At 34.8% G+C, this 22,822-nt stretch overlaps 2 protein-coding genes across 3 annotated transcripts in view; both read left to right on the top strand.

Annotated features, from left to right (window-relative positions):
- Positions 1-780: 780 nt before the first annotated feature.
- On the top strand, positions 781-7,480 carry LOC149925522 (uncharacterized). Its single transcript, XM_090160032.1, has 3 exons — positions 781-1,652; positions 1,715-1,915; positions 5,829-7,480. The coding sequence occupies exons 1-3, from the start codon at positions 837-839 to the stop codon at positions 6,678-6,680; spliced, it is 1,869 nt and encodes a 622-aa protein (XP_090016158.1). The 5' UTR covers positions 781-836; the 3' UTR covers positions 6,681-7,480.
- A 4,311-nt stretch (positions 7,481-11,791) lies between these two features.
- fray (oxidative stress responsive kinase frayed) overlaps positions 11,792-22,822 on the top strand; it is a 32,371-nt gene continuing 21,340 nt past the window's right edge. Inside the window, exon 1 of one of the 2 annotated variants that reach the window (XM_090160479.1) lies at positions 11,792-12,036. In XM_090160479.1, the coding sequence (XP_090016605.1) occupies positions 11,954-12,036 (83 nt within the window). In that variant the 5' untranslated portion in view covers positions 11,792-11,953. The remainder of the gene's footprint in view (positions 12,037-22,822) is intronic. The other variant, XM_090160478.1, reaches the window with a different exon arrangement.

The following is a 22,822-nucleotide window of genomic DNA, read 5'->3' on the forward strand; positions in this document are numbered from 1 at the left end:
TCGTTTTACCTGAGTCTAAGCTGAGCCTGTACAATATTTTTCCGTAAATTGAGCCAGAGACGAGCACTTAAACGTTTGGGTAAAAATTTTGAAATGAGCCCGAGTCCAACTCGGGCCGTGCGGATTAGGTAGGAAATATTCTCAACTCAATGGAAACATGATGGAAAGTACCATGACAATAATATTTTAAATCATTACCTAGGTACGGCCAACTTCAATCGCGATAAACATCTAAGTTGGACGTACATTTATAGTCAATGACATAGAATAAATAGAAATCCCAAAAAATCTAACTTCGATTTCGCGCGTGATCGAAGTTTCTGTACCCAGGTGGCGCCCCGGTTCTTTTTTTTTAGGACTACACCACTGAGTCCAAGCCATCCGGAGCTGACGGAGATTCTCCAGAGGGAGCGGAAAAGAGTAGCATGCCATCTATGTGCTGCTTTTTCTTTATCCAAACTTAGTAAAATCACTTCAGTGATCGTACCATTCTCTATAGCAATGCTTTCAAGTAAAGGTTAATCATTGCCGTTAAAGTTGGTTAAAATATATTTTCCATGGTTTAAATAATTCTTTAAAGTCCTCGTTAAAGTCTGAGATGTCATTTTTATGAATTTCAACGCTGCTATCGCCATCTATTGTATAAATTGGTTTTGAACATTTAGTTTTCTTGGCTATAGATGGCACTTAGAGTGAAACTTTTAGATTTTCCCCTGAGTAATATTAAAATGGAAAGATGTTTCAAAGAATTTTCCACTGATTATTAAGCAATAATGAGGTTATTATTTCATATTTATGGTTTAAATAATATGAGTGAAACCATTTAACATTAAGAAATGAGCACAAGGGTATTAATGGAAAGTTCGCTTAAGCCTTTGCCGACCATTGAAATTGAAACTTTTGAAAGAAGAGATTTAAACAAATCCAATGCGAAAGAAAATGAACTATCTTTACAAAATGCTCTACCCCTCCTAAACGAAATATACGCCAAGCTTGGACTGCAGATTTCAGTTTTTGTGGAGGTGAAAGCGAGACTATCACAGTGTGCTCTAGATGTATTGCCGGAAGATGCCCAATCATTTTTTGAAGAAGTCTCTGGGAAACCAACGTTTCGAGTTGAATATATGGAAAATAATGAATCTGACAATACAGCACCCACAATTACAGGGTCTTTGGAATCTATCATAGCTGCTTATATTCAGCTACTGGATGTAATAGCTAATAATATGGCTAAGACTAAAACTGATGGGAAGTTATCGGAAAGATTAAAAACCAATTTATTGAAAGGGAAAAAAACAAAAATTAAATCCACACTTAGCCAAAATAAACCCAGCAGACAGCCTTTAGAGTGTTCTAAAATAGAATGCATAGCAAATAGTAGATCAAAGAGAGTGAATGCTGGATCAAAATACAAGGCTATGAAGGAATGGGTTAAACAAAGTGTGCAGTCCGATTATGATGAAGAAAGCGAATCTGATGACCCTATTCAACAAAATAAATTAAATAAGCAAGAAGTGGAAAACCAAAATCTTTCAATTGAATGCGAGATAAAAACTGATTTGTGCTCTAAATATAAACATTTTTGCCAACTTTGTTCATTTAAAACCAAAAGAATCAGTCATTTTCAGAAACATATGGCAATACATAAAAAGGTAATTTATAATGTTTAATACTTTTTGAATATGCATAAAGAAATTGTAATATTTCCTCATAGGTTAAAACCTTATTTCGATGTCATTTGTGCTCATTTACCACCGTGCGACTTGGCCATTTAAGAAGGCATAAAATGACACACAGCAACTTTGTTCATAAGTGTGACAAATGCTCTTATCAAACTGACGAAGCTAAACTCCTCATAAGACACGTCAAACTTAAGCACGATACCAGATCTTTCCAGGCATCTCAAACAAATCAGGTCAGTTTCTAAATTAAATTAATTAAGGCCAAAGTATCCATTAGTAGAATAGATTAAAATGACTAGTTGTTAGATTGTTTGCTTTTTTGTTGGGGCTAAATAAAATGTCTGATATTATTTTATATGCGTTTCGGCAAAAATACATTGAGACAACTGTGAATGAACAAAATGGTCTAGTTGCATTTCCAAGATGTACTCTTTTTCAAATTTTGTGGGTTTAGTTTATTTCAGGGACAGATTGAAGTTCCCGTACATTTTGCGTCTTCCATTACATTTATAATCCCAAATGTCAAGAACATGGCATCTGAATGAAACCGTAGCATTAAGTTAATTTTTAATTTTAATAATCAACTACCTTGTGCTACATGTCAGCTGTTCAATGCAATTTTTATGGCATTGTATGAGAGTTGAATTCGTCAAACAACTTTTTTGCTCAGGATAAAAATTTCATTACGTAATTTTTGGTTAGATATTGGTATCGGCAAGAACGTATATATGTATAAGAACATTGAACAAAAGGCATCGCTTGGGCCATGATTTAATCGGTTTCAGAATAACTCCGCCCTAAAATCCGCGTGCAGCGCGCGCCTGAACTAGAAACGGTTTTAGCCTTTAGCGCGCGCCGCATGCGGTTTTTAGGGCGGAGTTATTATGAAACCGATTAAGTCATGGCACCAGGCGCCAATTAGATCGTTCAACGTTCTTACACATATATACGTTCTTGGTATCGGTAATATTTGGTTAGGTATTGCTAATAATCGGCTAGATATTGGTATCGGTAATAATCGGTTAGGTATTGGTAATAATTGGTTAGATATTGGTATCAGTAATAATTGGTTAGGTATTGCTAATAATCGGCTAGATATTGGTATTGGTAATAATCGGTTAGGTATTGGTAATAATCAGTTAGGTATTGGTAATAATCGGTTAGGTATTGAGATCAGTAATAATTGGTTAGATATCGGTATCGGTAATATTTGGTTAGATATTGGTGTTGGTAATAATTGGTTAGATATTAGTATCGGTAAATTCTCAAAATTGGTATTGGTTAAATTACGATATCAGTCAACACTAATTATTTATCTCTTCTGAGAAAAGTATTCAACTCCCTATCCTGCTAATGTTATTCCCTTGAAACATATACTTGTAAGAGATATATTATCAACTTCTGGTTTTATTGATCGTCAGAACTCTGCAGATAGTCAGAACTCTGCAGATAGTCAGAACTCTGCAGATAGTCAGAACTCTGCAGATAGTCAGAACTCTGCAGATAGTCAGAACTCTGCAGATAGTCAGAACTCTGCAGATAGTCAGAACTCTGCAGATAGTCAGAACTCTGCAGATAGTCAGAACTCTGCAGATAGTCAGAATTCTGAAGTAGTACTGATAAGCTCCAAATTGAATGAACACAATTTTCTTTACATGCTTTTTTTTACTTAAGAACGTAGTAATGATTTATCTTTTTGCTGAATACATTTTGCCGTTCCAAGTCCCTCTCATAATCTAAATTAGAAATGGACTAGCACTAAGACTATCCCATATTTATAATTGTAGCACCTATGATAATTTTAACTAAATTTGGAGACAATTAGCGAAACTAAAATTATAAAAATCTAAACTATTTTTGGTAAAAACCGGCTAGTGTTATTCTCAATCAATAGAGGTCTCCCTGAAATTTAAAGTAGGTGGGACCATGAATATATCTAGCTATGAATATACAATAGCAATAGCCTCTCTAACCTCCCGCTAAAATTTGGGTTGGGCTTATCTAGTCACGTGATCAATCACATCTGCTCCGACCGAGTGAGGAGCATGCCGTCATTTCCCTCAGTCTCCTGATTGGCTGAAAACGCTTCACTGGTCTCGAAAGTTGCCACCCAAATCAAATCGACATGATAGAAGGGCTATATCGTAGGGTTGAATATTCATAGCTAGATATATTCATGGTGGGACCTAACAAAATAAGTGATACGTACATTTCCAATACGTTTTGCGTAATTAGCGGTTATTAAAGGGATCCATCACTCACAACAGGGGGAGGCAAAGGGGTAACATAAAATCCAGACTCGCAGTGTGCTTCAAAACCAGTTTTTTTGTGACCCCTATACCTTCCCGTGTTGTGAGTGTGGGATTCATGATTAAAGCAATTGTCGGCTCGACGTTAATTAGCTCTTTTTTCAATAGATGTCGCTAGCGTCGAAATAAAAAAGGCGGTACTTATAGGTACCCCTCGCGTTGATTGGATCGTTTGTAAATTGCTCAATAACATAAACTACAGCAATTATAAATAATATTTATATATATAATTTAGGTAAAATCCCGCTAAATAGAGTATAAGTTGTCTAGCTAAAATACTCTACAATGGCTCTCCGACGAGTCACGACGTTATGATTTGGCTATTTTAAATTTTAGCTTCCTATGACATAAATAGATGGCACCACGCTCTCCAGTAAAGTCGCGTTTTTCGAAGTATCTGATAACGGAGGCAACGATCTGATAGATTCATGGCGTTTTCAGAGTACAGTTGGCCGCCACTTGCTTTAAGATAAAAGCCATAAATCAATCCCAATGGGCTTTACGTGTTGTTAAAAAAGACTGTTAGAAAAGAGATGGCGCTTTTAACAGATTTTACATTACATATATTTTTTTGATAACCACTTAATAGGTGTCGGCCAAAAGCCTTAGCCGCCAAAATTTCGCATTATACGAGAAACAGGGTAGCTAATTATGGATAATTATCCGATTGATAAAATCATGATAATTAAAAAATCGAACTTAGGGAGAGTACCCGAGGTGTTTATTGCCGATTTTGTTCAAAGTCGGGCGTAATGTAGACCTATATGAGATATGAAATTTCCCATTCAACCGATAATGTTTGTGACCACTTAGAACAAATTTAAAAAAGCATGAGATTTTCTCAGTTACGAAAATTTAAGAAAAAATTTAAAATCACAAAATGGGTAATTTGGACCACATTTAGGTATATTTTATCAAGTTTCGTTAAATTCGAACATTTTTGGGTAAAATAAGGAAAAAATCTTATTTTTGTTTTAAGTGATCAAAAATATTTTTGGTTGCCATGACAAATCGAATGGGTAGTGCAGCGTCTCCTTTTGGGAAATTTCTTATCTCATATAGGTCTACCTTACGCCCGACTTTGAACAAAATAGGCTATAAATACCTCGGGTACTCTCCTTCTAAGTTCAATGGCTAAAATTAATGAAGTGGGCGACACAGGTCGAGTTGGATTTGACAGTACGAGTTTATTCAAAGCAATATTTTCGCGAGCTTCTACTCCTTGGCGTCGGCGAATCCATTGAGTTGGGAATAAATAGAGGTACAACTAAATCTGGCTGGCGCGGGACCAATGTCGTTTAATAAGGAGACTTTATCAACTTTATCGTTCTACCGTGGCGACATCTGTCTCTAGTGGTGGCAAATATATTGCAATTAATATTTTTCGTGAATCTGATGCGAAATTGAAATGTATGAATACTCTTAACAAACAAGCCTTTGAAGTTGTTTAAAAATAATTTTATTCTGTCAACACGATCCTTTTTAACTCAAGTTACGGTGAGTTAGCTAATAATTATTTATTTTTAGCCATATAACTTTACAAAATATAGATGGCGCTACCGCCTTATTTTAAAGATGAATTTCGTACAGTCTTATCCGAACAGGTCCCGCGTAACCAAGGCAACCGAAATCGTAATTGTAATTCTAGCAGTATTATTCCCAATTCAATGGGCGAATCATTGAACAGGTTTTATTGAAAGATCTCATATGGTTTCGAAAATATGTGTATAACAATTTCGTAAATAAATTACAAATAAAAGTCGGATTTATTGGAACCCTAATGAGAAAGAAGTTTTATTATCTCAGTCTCTCTTGTCTCTATCTCTTTTGTAAACAGATGTTGGAATGCGATCAATGCCCTTATAAGTGCAACAAGCGCCATCTGTTGGAGCGCCATCTCCGCATTCACGGCCTGCGAAGCCACCAGTGCGAACAATGTCGATATCGGACGCGTCGCAAAGAACATTTCGTTCGGCACGTCAACAACGTGCACAAGAACGTTCGCAGTCATCTGTGCCATTTGTGCGGCAAAGCCTTCAAAAGGGGCGACGCCTTGCGCCAACACCAAAGTACGCACGAGGAAGGCGAAGGCGCCGATGCCAGCGCCTCCTACCCGTGCGAACATTGCGGGAAAACGTTCCGTTCGCACTCGCACCTCTTCGAACACAGCGCCGTTCACTCGAACGACCGTTCGTTCCTTTGCGAAATTTGCGGCGCGTCGTTCAAGACGCGTTCCGTTCAACGGAAACACGTTCAGACCATCCACAAAAACCCGCGTTCGTACTCTTGTTCCTCGTGCGACCGGCGATTCAACACCCACTACGCCATGAAACGTCACTCCAAAGTGCACCAGAGTTCCGACGGGAAGTCCACCGATAACGTCATATCCGTCACGTCATCGGAATCTCTTCCCGTCGCAAAAGAGCCCCCAAGTACGTCCGCACCCGCTCATTTCAGCTTGTCCTCGACAGCGGTTACCGCCATGGACAACCCTAACCCGAACGTCTTGGACCCAAACAACCTTTCCATTTTAACTTTGGCCGCTCCTCAAGCCAGTATCGTCGGGTCGTTTATGGAACCGGTTAGTTTGAGACCCGCCTTTTCGGACACGATGATCGCGCCTTCCGCTTTGGTACAAGGAACGGAAGTTACCACCGCTTTATTGTACCTAACAAACACCCTCATTTAAACTCCTTTCCTCAATACAAAAACTGTAATTGTTGATTTTATAAAATGTCTTTACGCTTGCCCAACTTGTTGAAATGTTGCCCTGGAATAGTTCAGCCAATGCCTAAGAATGAGTTCATAAACTCTTTAGTGGGGAGGCAACATTTCAACAAGATGGCCAAGGTTATTTTATAAAAAGAACTATTTCAAGAACGTATGTGGGTCATTGGTCCTGAAAAGTCCAGGCCAGTGACAAATAGTGGAAAATAGTGGCTAATAAAGAAAAATTGGCAAATAGTGGCTAATAAAGAAAAATTGCATTTCAAAGCTTAAAAAAGTAATTGGACCTAAATTTTAAGAAGTTTATTATAAAAATGTCTTGGTTTACACTGAACTTACAATGTTATAAATAATTATTCCCAAAAAATTAAGACTATTCTAATGTTAATCAGAATCTGACCATTCCTACGCATATATATTTGCCTTAAGTAGCCCAAATCTGAAATTTCTGTGCTAAAATATTATTTTATAATTTTCTGTGGTAAAAATATTTATTGGCCACTAAATTGACTTTTGTCCAGGCCGGAATTTCCCACACTATTGTCCACCTGGCATTTTCTACCTCGGACGAATAACCACGCCCCTCCGTATAGGCGGAGAATCTTCCTGGAATCATTTAAACCAAGTTGCGTCTATGTATTCTCTGTTCACCCGCGTACATTCTTGGTGTAATATTATTTATTAAAAACGTATTTATTTATTTCAACAAACGTTACAAATCACGTGCTTTAAAACTAACAAGGAGACATCCCGAAGTGTAACCCACCGATTTTGTTCAAACTCGGGGGATTGGTAGACCTTCATGTAACTTGAAAAATCCTAAAGGGAATTTATTCAATGGGCAACCGTTTCGCCATGGCAACGATAAATGTTTTTGACAACAACAAATGGAAATTTTCCCATTGAAAATAACATGGGATTCTGACCGATTCCTAGGGCCCCCCCCCCCCCTGTGAAAAATTTGAACAAATTTCAAAATTTCGAAAATGCCAAAAAAAGAAAAAATAAATAAAAATTGACAATAAAAACATCAAAATTGATCAACTTTTGATCAATTTGAGGTCAAAATCCCATGTTATTTTCAATGGGAAAAATTTATATTTTGTATTGTCAAAAACATTTTTCGTTGCCATGGCAAAACGGTTGCCCATTGAATAAAAAAAAAACAAAATCGTTGGGTTACTCTTCGGGATGTCTCCTTGTAAGTAATTAAAGGGACACACCGACTTATGAATTTAACCAATTTCACGGGCTAATAATAATCAGCTAGGCGAATACCCAAGGCACCACCTTAGGCCTAAGTCATCAAGCGACTTTTAAAGCCATTAATTCAGGTGGCCGGATGCTTAGCGGGTGGTGGCAAGCCCTTCAAGCCAACAGCTCCCTACACTCTCTATTATACCTCAACATGTTTTTATGGAAGGAGAAACCGAAAAGCTCGGGAGAAAACCCCTTTAACCAGTGGGGAGTGAACTTGCAAACTCTACGCAGAAAGAGTTGATCCGAGTTTTTCACCCAGGGCCACCAGCTGGGATCGAACCCGGCTCCTCTTGCTAACCACTCCGTTACCCCACCTTGCTTGTTTCAAGGAATATGATTGGTCGTATCGGCTATCACGTGGTTAATCCGGGCCGAAATTTTCCAAACGCCGGTATGGCCCTTTAAGGTAAAAATTTATAATTTTATCAGGACTAAATGAAACACCTTAAAATGGACCCAAACATTTAGGAGGGTGGTCTGCCTTACGTTTCAGAAAGGCATTATCGACCGTTTTTGACTTTTTGAGTTTGAATGCTCCTCATACCATATTTAACATAATTACCCACAAGTATGCCACTGTACCTTTATTCCATTCAAAAATCTTCACTAACCGTTTGTTTCACCACGAACCAGTAAAAAGGTGGACTACGTTAGATTTTAACCTTTTTATTCATCCTAGTAATTTTGGGAGTCACACTATTGGCTACTAACATATTTATTTAAGCCAATGGAAAACCTATAAATTGAGAACGAATTTTTTGCGTCAGAGTTTTAGTCAGACCAATGTAGCTTTATTGAAATTTATAAACTCCCTCGGTTTCTGCGGATGTTCAAGTTAAAGGGGAACGGTCAAGCTTTAACCAGTTAGATAGCCCTATAGTCTATTAAAAACTAAAATTTATGGCGAAAACCGCATCAAAAAATATTGAGTGATTAATTTTTAACAAAATAAAGAAATTTCGGGAAATCGAAAAGCGCGCGTCCGCCGCGACCCCTGGTGAAAAGTCGGTGAGACAGAAAAACAACGTAAAAGCGCGCGCTGCTGAAGACGCAAAAAATTGGTTTTGCACGCGCGGCGCGTTCCAGTTATAAGAGACTTAAGCCTAAATTGCGCGATTTTAAAAGTTTGGATAGTTCGCAAATCGCTCATACGGGGTTAGGGGCGCTGGCGTCAGCCGCTAAGATGGCGGCGAAAATTCAAACCCAAACACCTGGCGTTATTTTTCGTTTCAACTTTTTGGGCCAAAAGCTATTTTTTCAAGACAAAAAAAGGTACGTGTTAGAATATTGAACGTCATGTTAATCTTTTGATACGGAAATAAGGCCATATTTGGAAAAGCTTGGCCGTTCCCCTTTAAATAATGAGTAGTTAAGAAAAAGTAAAGGTTGGGGAAAATGACCAATAAGTGATCGCTTTCCGAAAATGGAACAAGTCGTCGAAGTGGGATATTCCACCAGCGTTATTAAAACCCATATCAAGCCTAGAAGAGATAGGCCTAGGCTCAAAAGAATCTGCAAAGACTCCAACCTTGTAAATGCGCCAGAAAAGCTCAACCTGAATTTCAACTATTTTTTCCAATAAACCTGCTTCTTTTATTTGACAATGCAAATTTATTTTAGAACGTGTGTCTCCGAGAACTTCATTAATTTGCAAATTAATTTTATTAACAGAACTTGACAGAAAAATATAGTTCATTTTAGCTCCTAAGCCTTGGTTGTTCAAACCGGTTTGTTTACTAAAATAATTCTCGTCGGTTTATCAGACGTAGAGCTAATTGGGCGACGACATTATCGTCATTTGAGATATAAATATTACGCAGGGTACGGATGACGCAATATCTGTGAAACAAGCCGTTAGTGAAGAAATAGAGCTAGTGGCATACTTATGAGTAATTATGTTACATATGCTCATACTAATTTTAGGGCGCTGATTCTAAATTTCAAGTCCGTTTTTTTCTAACTGGTTTAGTTTCCGAGATATGAAAATGCAAAAACGCATTAAAATCGAAAAGTTTCGAAAAACTCCGCAGAAACGCATTATGTCGTTATTAACCAATAAGAGTCTTCGTTCCGTATAATTTCATCTGCGCTAATTTCTCCAACCGCATTCCCAGGGTAACAGTCACAACATTGGCCGTTACTCTGTATTATTATACCACATAATGCGTTTCTGCCAAGAGCTTTAGCTAAATATAAACGTACAAAACTGATTATGTCCAATTTTTCTGAGATGTACTTAATTTTGGCGATAGTCGTTGTCATACTTAGATTGCGGACTTAAAGAAACCCCCAACAACTAGTTTCCAGTTACCTAAATACTGCAATATTGTTATTACAAAAATCGATTTATCTCGAAATGCTATTTTGGGAGATATTGCGTTTCTAAAACGTAGGGCAGTGGTAGCTAGGAGCAACAAACACAAGGAGAACGCAGCTAGCCTTTAAACACGCTAACGCAGTGTTGTGTACAAATTTAATTGGACGAACCTTTACGCTGCACGTTTTACGGGAAGACAATTTCCGAATTTTCCACTTCCGACGGCAGCAGGCGCTAAAGCGTTTAACCAATGAAAACTGTACACGAGAAAATGCACGACTTTTGACAGGTTGTGTTCTCCTTGTGTGGGCAGTGCTGTGTTTGTTGCTCCTAGGCGGTAGCTAGGAGGATGAAAATGGACTTCTGGAGTGGAAATCGAGATGTATCATGAATGCCAACCTCAAACTCTTGGACGTAAGTTAAAAACTGACATCTAGCGTAGAAAATTAGCAACTTTTAAAAAATTTGCTTCGATTATTTTAATCGGGCTGGGAGTCTGGAACACGCGGGAATGTTTATTTGTTTTTAACGGATTAATAATTAAAAACGCATTCTCATATTGAATTTGTTTCCACTATTAAAATCCGTTCGGAGTTTTTCGCGACTAAAATCATTTACTGCCTGAGAAATTCAAAATTCCAAAGTTTAGAACAACTGGCAGACGAAATTCCAAAAAAAAGTAGTTGCTCTGGCTGTCATGGGATGGCGCTAAAAATCGTGTGTACAAAGGTTTGAGTGGCCTTAGAGAGATCGGGTAGCCCGTATTTTGGGGAATACAATTTTCTATTCCAGGATGCGTAGTTTCATCTTCCTAGGTGGTAGCTAGGAGCAACAAACACAACACCCCACTCAAGGAGAACGCAACTCGTCAGAAGTCGCGCATTTTCTTGCGTACAATTTTCCTTGGTTAGACGCTTTAGCGCCCGCTGCCGTCGGAAGGGGAAAATTAAGAGATTGTCTCCCCCCCTTTCCGTAAAACGTTCAGCGTAAAGGCTCGACCAATGAAATTTGTACACAACACTGCGTTAGCGTGTTTAAAGGCTAGCTGCGTTCTCCTTGTGTTTCTTGCTCCTAGGTGGTAGTAAGTTAGATTTATTAACTTCTGACATTAGCCCGATCAAGTCGTAAATTTGACATCAGAGCCATCTCCCCACCGAAATTATAATTTCTTCGGTGTCTTTGTCAACTGTACCAAGATTCTTTAAATACCTTGTGTCTGTACTTGGATTAAAACTACTTGATATACTGTATAGTCATTGACTTATTCGTTATCTTAGCTTCGACTTCACGGGCCACGTTAAGTGGAATTTTATAATGCGCAGGGAGTGCTACCTTTACCTTTTTTGTCATTATCTCTTTATCTCGTCACCCTATTTAAGTACCAGTATTCTAAGGAGGGATACCTTCCGAGCTTTCTGGCTGATTAAATTGTCGCCGCTGCCTTTTTGCTTAAGCACTAAGATGTTAGCGTTATCGCCAGCTAAGTCAGTCGTCGTAACGTCCTCCAGAAATGATTCTCTTCGCATTTAGTACCTCGTATTAATGTGATCAAAGTCTTAAGGTTTCTTTTTCATTTCGTCTTTGCATTTTTGAATGTAATTGTTTTGATAGTTGCGTTTTCATCCGGTTAACATCCACGCCTTGTGAGCGGAGCCAAGATGTCCAAAATACCCGTGGTCAACCTGCTGCCCAGCCCCACCGATTCCTTCGAGTCCTTGGGAAAGATGAGCGGATTTCACGTGTAAGCGCCAATTTTGCTTCAGTTGTATATTTGTAAATGTTTGGGGGGATGCGGCGATACGCGTACTCTTTAGTCGCTTTCAAAAAACAACGGAGATGAAGATGTATCCCGGACGGAAGTCGCCTTTTTTACATTTTCACTCCGGCCCTAGCTTTTCTTCTATTTGCGAAGCTTTCACATTTATTACTGGTGTAGTAGTAGTAGTAGTAGTAGCATTAGGCCTAGTGTTGTAAGTCGGAAAATACACCAATGAATGAATATTTATTTGCTTCTTTTCCAAATGTCCCTTTTATAACAGGGAGGAATCTAATTTAAAATAGGATTCACAAGCAGAGATAAAGATAAAAATAATACGTTATACACTAATATACTTCTGGATATAAACATAAGCCTATTAACCCTAAGTTTGAATCAAAAGGCAGTGTTCGTTCAAGCAAACGACTGGCGAAAGTACAGCGCTAAATCCACCCGGTGGCGGAAAAGAGAAACGTAACGCGTCCCGCAATGCATGATGCCAGCTTCTTTGGTAAGAGAGAGGTGCGTAGAGAGAGAAATGGGGAAGGAAGAAGCTTCAATTTATCTCTACCAGGTGCCGATACTATCGCCTGATTTCTTCTTTTTCGCCCGTCCAGTGGTGGTACAAAGGGCGCTATGCGCGTTTCAAGCTTAGAGGTTATAGGCTTATGATATAAACGATAAACTAGCACAAGTAAAAACCGAAGAATGTATAACTATTTACAATTTACACAATTTTAAATTACATATATTTACAACAAATACTATTTACAACGTATAAACCAGTATTCGAAGAACATACTAACTAGTTGAGCGCTTTAAGCGCAGGCCACCCCAGCGACCGAGAATTCTTTTAGTAACTATTAAATCAGGCCAGGCTGCGCGTATAAGAACGGAGAAGACCCTTTTACAGGGGTACCGCCATTTACATTTTTAATAATCTACTTGTTACTATATGGCGCCATCAGTTTACAATCCGAAATAACAAAAATGATAAAACCTGCGAAAGTCTAATTTAAATTGTGGTTATTTAAAAGCTGAAATTTTGTATAACTATATTTTCTAAAATATTTAATATAAACTTTCAGCTTGAAATAGCACTTAAATAATATAATTTATATTTTTTTAATTTGGCGCCAAAATATCTACGCTGGTGTCATCTAGTGTAGAAATACGAAATTAAAATTTTATACTCGATGATTTCTAAAGGTTTGTTTCCTTGTATGTAATATGCGAATTGGTTTATTTTCCACGGAAAATGACCGAAGCCTTTTTTTCCGGAAAATTTTCCGTATTTTTCCGAAAAAAATAAAAAACGTTTTCATTCCATGATTAGTCTAATATTGTTTGCAAATTTAAATAAAGCGGTATTTTCGCCTCATTTTTTCGAATCTGAAAGTAAAACTAAACCTCTAGACTAGCTTTTAACTGATTAACAATGTAACACTATTAATGTATTGTAGTATGTTTACTGATTAAGCTAAAAATTATTAGTAGGCTACTTACGTATAAAATCAATGGAATAAAATTAGGAGAAACTACTTAAATTGCGTAATAAAATTTTATTTAAAAACATGTTAAAATGTTTTTAAATAAAATTTTATTACATAATTAAAGTTGTTTCTCCTAATTTTATTCCATGTTTACTGATATTAGACATTTTATATCGATAAAAAGTTAAAAACTCTTAAAAAGTGATTTGTTTCGATTTTTTCTTTTCCGCCATTCGGAAACCTTTCTGGAAATGTTTCCGCATTTTATTTTTCCGGAAAATTAACAACACTAATTAGGCCCGTAACCAGGCGCCAAAACTCGGGGGCGCTCAATGCCTCGATACTAAAAATCGTAATTTTTAACTCCCACTCCTGAAATTAGTAAATATACCGAAATTGGCTTTATTTTGTTATTTTTTTTAAATTATGAATTTCGACTTCGTTGAAAACAGAATATTTTATTAAAAATACAGGTAACCGATGTTATATGTTATTAGTTGGTATTACTTTTTATTATAAATTAAGGATTCGCTTTTTTTTCATTGAATGAAAAACCACTAATCTTAGATAATAGTTTTCTTTAATAAAGTAGGATACACGTCGATGAAATAGTAATCATGAACAGCAGTCCTATGAACGTTTTGCCATTGTTGTAGTATTCAATCACTTTTATCAGGAATCCATACTTCTACTTGGAATGTTTATCGCTGCAGATTTTCGTCTCGATGTGGCTGACGGTTTTTTCGACGTCACTATGTTAACTTAACAAACAACAACGTGAAAGGGGAGCGCGCGAAAAGGTTATTTTTTCTCTCGTAGGCGGAGTCAAAGCCGTCAGAGTGATCTGAATCATCTGACCATACGCGATACGGCAGGATAAGCATTCCAAGTTGAGGTATGGATTCCGGATGTTTTCTATTTCGTGTATCCTGGGACCCTATTCTGTAAGCACTTCTCGATCGAGACCGCTTTCGACAGAGGTTTCAACCAATCATCGAGCTAGTAGTTCTTTTTAACTACCCCCCCCCCTTCTCCCGTGTTGCCAAAAAGCTACCACTACCCAAACCGTCTTTCTTAGGGAAAAAAGCAATGGCGCTTGCTATAGCTCGGCTTGTATTGTTAAATTTAGCCTTAGAAATCGATAATAGGCGTAATTTTCAAAGATAAAGAGTTATAAGAGACCAAACAATAAATCCTTTGGACTTAGAGCTCGGCGTTTGGATAAGAAATAATAACTCTGTTCATTTTTATCCTCGATTTTTATCCACAAACGAAAATTATCCGAAAAAAAAACGATTATTTTACATGTTAAATTGCTATATAGCCGTGGATAATATCCATGGATAAACAGTTAATCGTAATTTTTATGGTTAATCAAAACTTTAGCGGTTAATTTAGCTGTTTCGCCGAGCTCTATTTGGACTTTAAATATATACTGCAGTATTACAATGAAAATAAATATCCTTTCTCTAAACTATAAAACATGGGCGTTTGTAATCAGCTGTTTTTGTGATGGTGTATTCTTATTGGTCGGAAAATAGAGAGCCTATGCGCGATTACAACCGGAAATATGTAGAACCCACGTGGTCTACTCGCTTGTCGAGAGTCGAGATGTATCACTTCGAATCGATTTCGATGAAGTATAGAATAGCGTTTATCGAGAAATGACTTCTCGATCGAAGTGATCGCCTTCGAGATCGACTTCGAGTCGACAACGAGAGTGAGATCGAGATAAATTAGAGAATAGCCCAAAAATACCAAGCCAATGTTATATCCGTCGAAACACTTTTGATTGGCTAGTTCGGTATTTCTTCAATTTAAATAATTAAACTTTTGGTGCATTGAAACGCGCTAAAACATTTTTTTTTCTCAAAACTATAGTAAAAACGTTTGAAATATTTACTGAAATTAAATTGTGATGTAGCTCTCCTTTTTGATTAAAATACAAATATTTTAGATCAAATCTTTTGGTAGTTGAGCAATCGATTTTCTAGCAACGCTAAACCAAGTTCCTAAAATACCGAAAGTCCCTATTTTTCTTCAAGGTCTCTAATATACCCTAAAATCGAGATTTGGTCCCTAAAGTACCCTATTTTCGTGAAATTCAGGGAAACAATAGTAGGCTTAAAATATTTTTATACATCAGCTCATGGACTGTTTACAAAACAATCAAAGCCGAGGATTAATGATAAAATAGTTTCGAACGTAGTACACAAGGTGGCGCCTCAAACTTGGAAACATTTTTAAATCCTAGGACGGAATTTTGGAATTTAGTTAAAATAAATAACTTTTTGTTTTATTTTCCTAATTTAATTCCCAGATTTCGGTGGGAGCCCTGCCCTAAATATAAAGAAATGCATTATTGTTGTAACGATGTAAAATATTTATTTATTTTTAAACCATATTAGCACTACCTAATAGTTTTTTTCAATTCAAAAGTATTTTGGAAAGGGATAACAACTAATAATATTTTGGCAATATTTAGGGATATATTTCATTATGTAATATTATATTATATGAAATTATATTATTATTATATTATATTATTATATATTATATATTATATTATATTATTATATATTATATATTATATTATATATTATATTATATTATATATTATATTATTATATATTATATTATTATATATTATATTATTATATATTATATTATATTATATATTATATTATATATTATATTATATATTATATATTATATTATATTATATATTATATATTATATTATATATTATATTATATTATATTATATTATATTATATTATATTATATTATATTATATTATATTATTATATATTATATTATATTATTATATATTATATTATATATTATATATTATATATTATATTATATATTATATATTATATATTATATTATATATTATATATTATATATTATATATTATATTATATTATATTATATTATATTATATTATATTTTTCTGTAATATATTTCAGTTTATAGCCCAATCATTAAATATATTTAAAGAATAGCTTTGTTTATATTGATGTGTTTTTTTAAATATAAAAATGTAAAACAATTAATTGGGTAAAATTGAGAGCGGATTTTAAATTAGGGTTAGGTCACGGTTGTAATGCTTATAGAGTACCTCCTTTTAGGGTTAGGTTAGGTTTGGAATGCTTATAGACTAGGCCTACCTAATTTTAATAAGAAATCGAGTATAATTGGCTGAATTTATTAAAATATTCTAAATGCGTGCAACATAAATCAAGTCCTAAAATCCTCTTAAAACCGCGGTTTTCTGTCGACTGGGATTGGTCCAATGGTACACAAGCTATAAAAATTAACCGTTGCTTGTGAAGACTGATGTATCAAGCAAATAAAATTAGAAGTAGGCCTATAATTAAATTGTATACTACCTAATTCTGTAAAATATATTTTATTCCGTTTACCAGCTATTGTTAATAATCGGTGATGAGAGCTAGTGAAGAAATTTGGGGCACTTGGCTGGCTTGTTTCTTTTTGTTTTAGAATAGTTTCAAGGCGTAACTGCGAGTTTTTTCTTTGTCAGTAGTTCGGAATAAAGAATAGTGTTAATTATTAATGCCTCGTCACACTCGGACCACGGCAACGCGTTGTGGAATTTTTCGCCAAAATTACCGAAAATTCCAACAAAATGTTAACTTTGTAGGTTAGCCGAGAATTTTGTAGTTCGTTTTTGGCGTTTGTAGCGCGTCAACTATAAAGACATTTGGATTTTGTTCCGTAACAGGGTAAATATTACCTTTATATCCATGGGTTAGATATATTTATATTATAAATCTATAACTAAGTCTTAAAGTTGGTCCTTTTATTTATTTGTATGTCACGTTCCTAAAAACTCGATTACGGTTAGCTCTAGAGCTTTGAAATTTTAACTCAATGTTCAGGGCCGGATTTCCAACTAAACGCGCCTAATTCCAAATACCTGACATGGTTATTAATCTAATTCAATTTTATTATTTTACTCATAATGCAAGAGACTTCGTAGAAGTTAGTTGGGATTTTAAGTAGTTCAGGACTTGCGTTTTCGCTACAGCGTTTACCTTTTTACGTACAAATCAGATCTAATTCGTTAAAACTAAGACCCCGGGCGAAACCGGGTATTAAATCTAGTATTTTATATATTAGGGCTCCCACCAGGTCCCTTAAATACCTAAATTTCCCTATTTTTCTTCAAGGTCCCTAATCTATGCTATAATCGACATCTGGTCAAGGGGTCCGAAGTGGTATTTTACAGGTGGTAGATAATTGTAAATAACGTTATGGTACAAAATGGGAAAAGTGGTAAATAATGGTAAATAACGTTATGGTACAAAATGGGAAAAGTGTAAATAACGGTAAACGTTGTGGTATAAAATGAGAAAAGTGGTAAATAATGGTAAATAACGTTATGGTACAAAATGGGAAAAGTGTAAATAACGGTAAACGTTGTGGTATAAAATGAGAAAAGTGGTAAATAATGGTAAATAACGTTATGGTACAAAATGGGAAAAGTGTAAATAACGGTAAACGTTGTGGTATAAAATGAGAAAAGTGGTAAATAATGGTAAATAACGTTATGGTACAAAATGGGAAAAGTGTAAATAACGGTAAACGTTGTGGTATAAAATGAGAAAAGTGGTAAATAATGGTAAATAACGTTATGGTACAAAATGGGAAAAGTGTAAATAACGGTAAACGTTGTGGTATAAAATGAGAAAAGTGGTAAATAATGGTAAATAACGTTATGGTACAAAATGGGAAAAGTGTAAATAACGGTAAACGTTGTGGTATAAAATGAGAAAAGTGGTTAATAACGTTATGATATAAAATGGGAAGAGTGGTAAATAACGTTATGGTATAAAATGGGAAATTCGTAAATAATGGTAAATAACGTTATGGTACAAAATGGGAAAAGTGTAAATAATGGTAAACGTTATTATATAAAATGGGAAAAGTGGTAAACAACGTTATGGTATAAAATGGGAAAAGTCGTAAATAATGGTAAATAACGTTATGGTATAAAATGGGAAACCCAATTTTTTCCATAATTTACCGTATTTATTAGTGGTATGCACAATAAAACGTTGTATACTTGGAACACTGATATGGTCCCTAAAGTTACCTATTTTCATGAAATTCAGGGAAACTATCGTAGGCTTAAAATATTTTTAATCATCTGCTCAAGGACTGTTTACAAAATAGTTAAAGCCGAGAATTAACGATAAAATAGTTCGAACGTAGTACACAAGGTGGCGCCACAAACTTGGTAACATTATTAAATTTTAGGAGAGCCTCTCTGTTACGGTTTTTAATTTAGTTCAAATAAGGATCTTTTGTTTTACATTGATCCACGTTTGATTCTTATTTTGAAAATTTTGGTCCCTATTTTGCCCTATTTTTATCGCGAAATGCCCCCTTTTTATCCTAATTTAATTTCAGAATTTGATGGGAACCCTGAAAGACTTAGGTACGTTTGATCGAAAAAAACAGTTTTGATCTAATGATCGAATGCTGTTTGTTCGAAGGTTCATTCAATCATTCAGCAGGTGTTGAATTTGATAGAATTTTCAGTCGATCGAATAGAACTTGTTAAAGTACTGTTGTTCGAAGAAATAAGTGTAGTTAATCTGACGAAGATTCTGCTTAAGGGAATAGCTATTTGGACTATTCTAAACTTATATTTTTGTTATTTTTTATGTTATGTTATTTTAGGTTATAATTGATATGTTTTTTCTTAGTCGAATTTGAGGCGTTTGATCATTTGATGTTCGATCCAATTAATTTCGAAATATATGAATAATTATTTGCTTATGGATAATAATTTAGCACTGTTTTAGAAGACTATAGGTGGTTTTTTTTTCGCCTGTCCGGGGACAAAAAGGGTAAACTTTTTACCCTAAGACGTTTTATTCGCCAGTTCTCGGGGTAAGATTTACCCTCTCCCGAATTTTGTTCGCTTGTTCCAGAGCTCTAAGGTTACTCCTCCGCGAAAGGAGGTGTAGAGGGAGCTTATATAGAAAATTCGTCTGCTTAAATTTCGTTTCACGAAAACATGACTAGTTTTGAACATCTTCACATGTGGCAAGCTTTGAATAACGAAAATCCAATTTTTAAATGCTAGTTAATGACTTAGGCCTAAGGTGGTGCCTTGGGTATTAGCCTAGCTGATTATTATTATTATTAAATAAATAAGAAAAATGAGTCAGATATTGATGACCTCACCACCGGTCGCCATCTTAAAAACTAAACAAATAAATAACCTTTATCTACTCCCTTCTTACTCAAACTCATTTTTTTGGTCATGATAGAATTGGAGTAAAATGACGTCATCGGGCTACACTTTTTAACCTGCTCAAAAAACCGAGAACAGGCGAAAAAAAAAACACCTAATATATTGTCAATGGAGGGCATTTCTAAACTTTATATTCAAAAATCAAGTTTACCTATATTAGGGAATGGAGTAGGCTATAATATAAAAGATGAAAGGCCTAACAATGTAAGTTTCCCCGTCGGGAATATTAAAGAGATAGTGTCAGAATTTTCTACGTATGTGAAGTTCTTTCATCAATTATTGAAAAATATAGTAAATAAAAATATAGTTATAAAACATTTGGTATAACACGATTAATTTCAAATTTTAAAATAGAAAGATAGCGTAACTTTTTTTTATCACATACTGTCTACGTCATAGATAGGTTGATGTTTATTGTTTGCTACTAGAGCAAGCTGGAGATAGAATTTTTAGGGGATTACAGGAGGAAATTTTACTTCCATCGCTTTCTTTTGATCCGATCGAGTTTCCCGCTTTCGCACGCTTTAAGACCCTCATTCGATTTAAAGTAATGGAAAGATAAGCCACTTTTGTCGTTATTATTACAGCAGGAAGGAACTGCGCAACACACTGTGGCGCACACGGTCTTCGGTGCTTTCGGTGGCATATTTCCGTAGAATATAAATATTGTTATAATGACTACGTATAAGAAATAATGATATAATTTATAAACAATACCTTGTTATCGATTTTTTCTTCAATTTCTACTTTGAAAATAATATTTTTACACGTAGCCGGCTCGTGAAGTCGTGATTCGAGAATCTCGAACCGCGTGGTCCGCGAGAAGAAAGTCAAAACACGCGCTTACAAAATCCTCTACGCGATAGTAGAAAGGAGACTACTGGACGCGCCGAAATCGACCAAACTCATGACGTCAACAATCTGTGAAGTTTTGACGCGGCTATTATTTTACATTAAAATATAAAACTAAATACTAATTGAAAGTGCTAATATGTATATATATTCGGATTCAGGACTTAAAAATCTATCATAACGTGTAAGCCAAAGAACAAGATTTAAATTATTCTGAGTTGACACTATCTCTTTAAATAGCTGTTCCTAGAAACTTTAGCGAACTTTAGCGAATTATCAATAAAGTACATTTAATTTATTTGATGAATGAACGATTGCAATAAATTGCCTGCCTTTTATACAATATGCGTAATAATAATTTGGGCTGAATTTCGAAATTTTTCTTAACACGCAACCAGGATAGCAAAGTTGCCATTTTCTTTTATTCTTATTTAGGTATTATGAAAAGTTGACGATTTACTAACACCAATTTAAAAGTCACAAATCAAGTTGATTTCGTAAGAGAAAATTTTTCAGGATAGAGTAATGGCACTGTGACGTCCTAGTACGCCACCCATGCTCTTTCCTATAGATAAAAAATTTGCGACCAAAATGGCGGCCATGGCTAAAGCTACGGAGTGCTACTCGAGGGGCAGGTCACTTCCTTGACTACCGACGCACCCCTCAAAAGATTAAATCCGATTTAATCGTGATTATTTTGATTAAATTCAATTTAATCACGATTAAGTTGATTAAATCACGTTTAATCATGATTAGAATGTTTAAATCTGATTTAATCATGATTAAATCTGATTAAAATGATTAAATCTGTTTAAAATGAACAATCCTGATTAAAAAAATTATATCGTGATTAGTATGATTAAATCGTACTTTAGTTTTGAATTTAATGAAAAATTCTCGATTTGACCGATTATATTGATTAAAATGATTAAATCTAATTAAAATTATTAAATCTAATTAAAATTATTAAATCTAATTAAAATTATTAAATCTAATTAAAATTATTAAATCTAATTAAAATTATTAAATCTAATTAAAATTATTAAATCTAATTAAAATTATTAAATCTAATTAAAATTATTAAATCTAATTAAAATTATTAAATCTAATTAAAATTATTAAATCTAATTAAAATGAATAAATCTAATTAAAATGAATAAATATAATTAAAACGATTAAATCTAATTAAATTGATTAAATCTAATTAAATTGATTAAATCTAATTAAAAAGATTAGATCCTGATTAGAATGATTAAATCTCGATTAAATCCTGATTAGAATGATTAAATCTCGTTTAAATGATTAAATCTCGTTTAAATGATTAAATCTCGTTTAAATGATTAAATCTCGTTTAAATGATTAAATCCTGATTAGAATGATTAAATCTCGATTAGAATGATTAAATCTCGTTTAAATGATTAAATCCTGATTAGAATGATTAAATCTCGTTTAAATGATTAAATCCTGATTAAAAAGATTAGATCCTGATTAGAAAGATTAAATCTCGTTTAAATCGTGATTAGATTTTTTAATATCGATTACCCTGATTTAATCATTTTACTATGATTAAGACGCACCCAAAATGGAAGTGACCTGCCCTTCGGTGCTACTACTCTATTGTATCCAAATTTGATCGTTTTGGATTTATAGAATGAAATCCAGCTGATACACGAACTAATCGCGTTGGTCGCTAGATGGCTCTACGTACACCGAAGTTGTAGTAAAATTTAATCACGATTTAAATTAATTTTAGCGTACGTTGCCGTTGCGCACAAATTATTAATCAATTTGTCAAGAATAAATGGGCATTAAATATTTAAAAATCAATTAAACTCAAAAAATAAAACTTAAAGGCCTAGGATTTCTTCTGCCAGTTTTCCTTTAAGTTTTCTTCCCGCTGTGCAAATATCCTGGTGGTAGGCCAACGTATTCTGCGGTTGGCCTACCACCAGGATATTTGCGCGGCGGAAAGAAAACTTTAGGGGCAAACTGGCAGAAGAAATCCTAGGCCTTTAAGTCTAATAAATAGATTTTTAACGTTTTTTTTTAACATTCCTTAAACTTTATTAAAGGGAATATAACCTGCAAAGCAATCTTTATGGAAGACCCCTTCAATTTTTAAAATTTCCCTGTAC

The sequence above is a fragment of the Leiobunum rupestre genome, chromosome 10, assembly GCF_980474605.1.
Source record: "Leiobunum rupestre chromosome 10, qqLeiRupe1.1.hap1, whole genome shotgun sequence".
Lineage (NCBI taxonomy): Eukaryota > Metazoa > Arthropoda > Arachnida > Opiliones > Sclerosomatidae > Leiobunum > Leiobunum rupestre.

Bases quoted from the DNA above. Each gene is read 5' to 3' on its own strand.
- LOC149925522 (XM_090160032.1), top strand. From the start codon at position 837: ATGAGCACAAGGGTATTAATGGAAAGTTCGCTTAAGCCTTTGCCGACC. The intron at 1,653-1,714 runs GTAATTTATAAT...ATTTCCTCATAG, and splicing joins ATATGGCAATACATAAAAAG to GTTAAAACCTTATTTCGATG. The intron at 1,916-5,828 runs GTCAGTTTCTAA...TTTTGTAAACAG, and splicing joins AGGCATCTCAAACAAATCAG to ATGTTGGAATGCGATCAATG.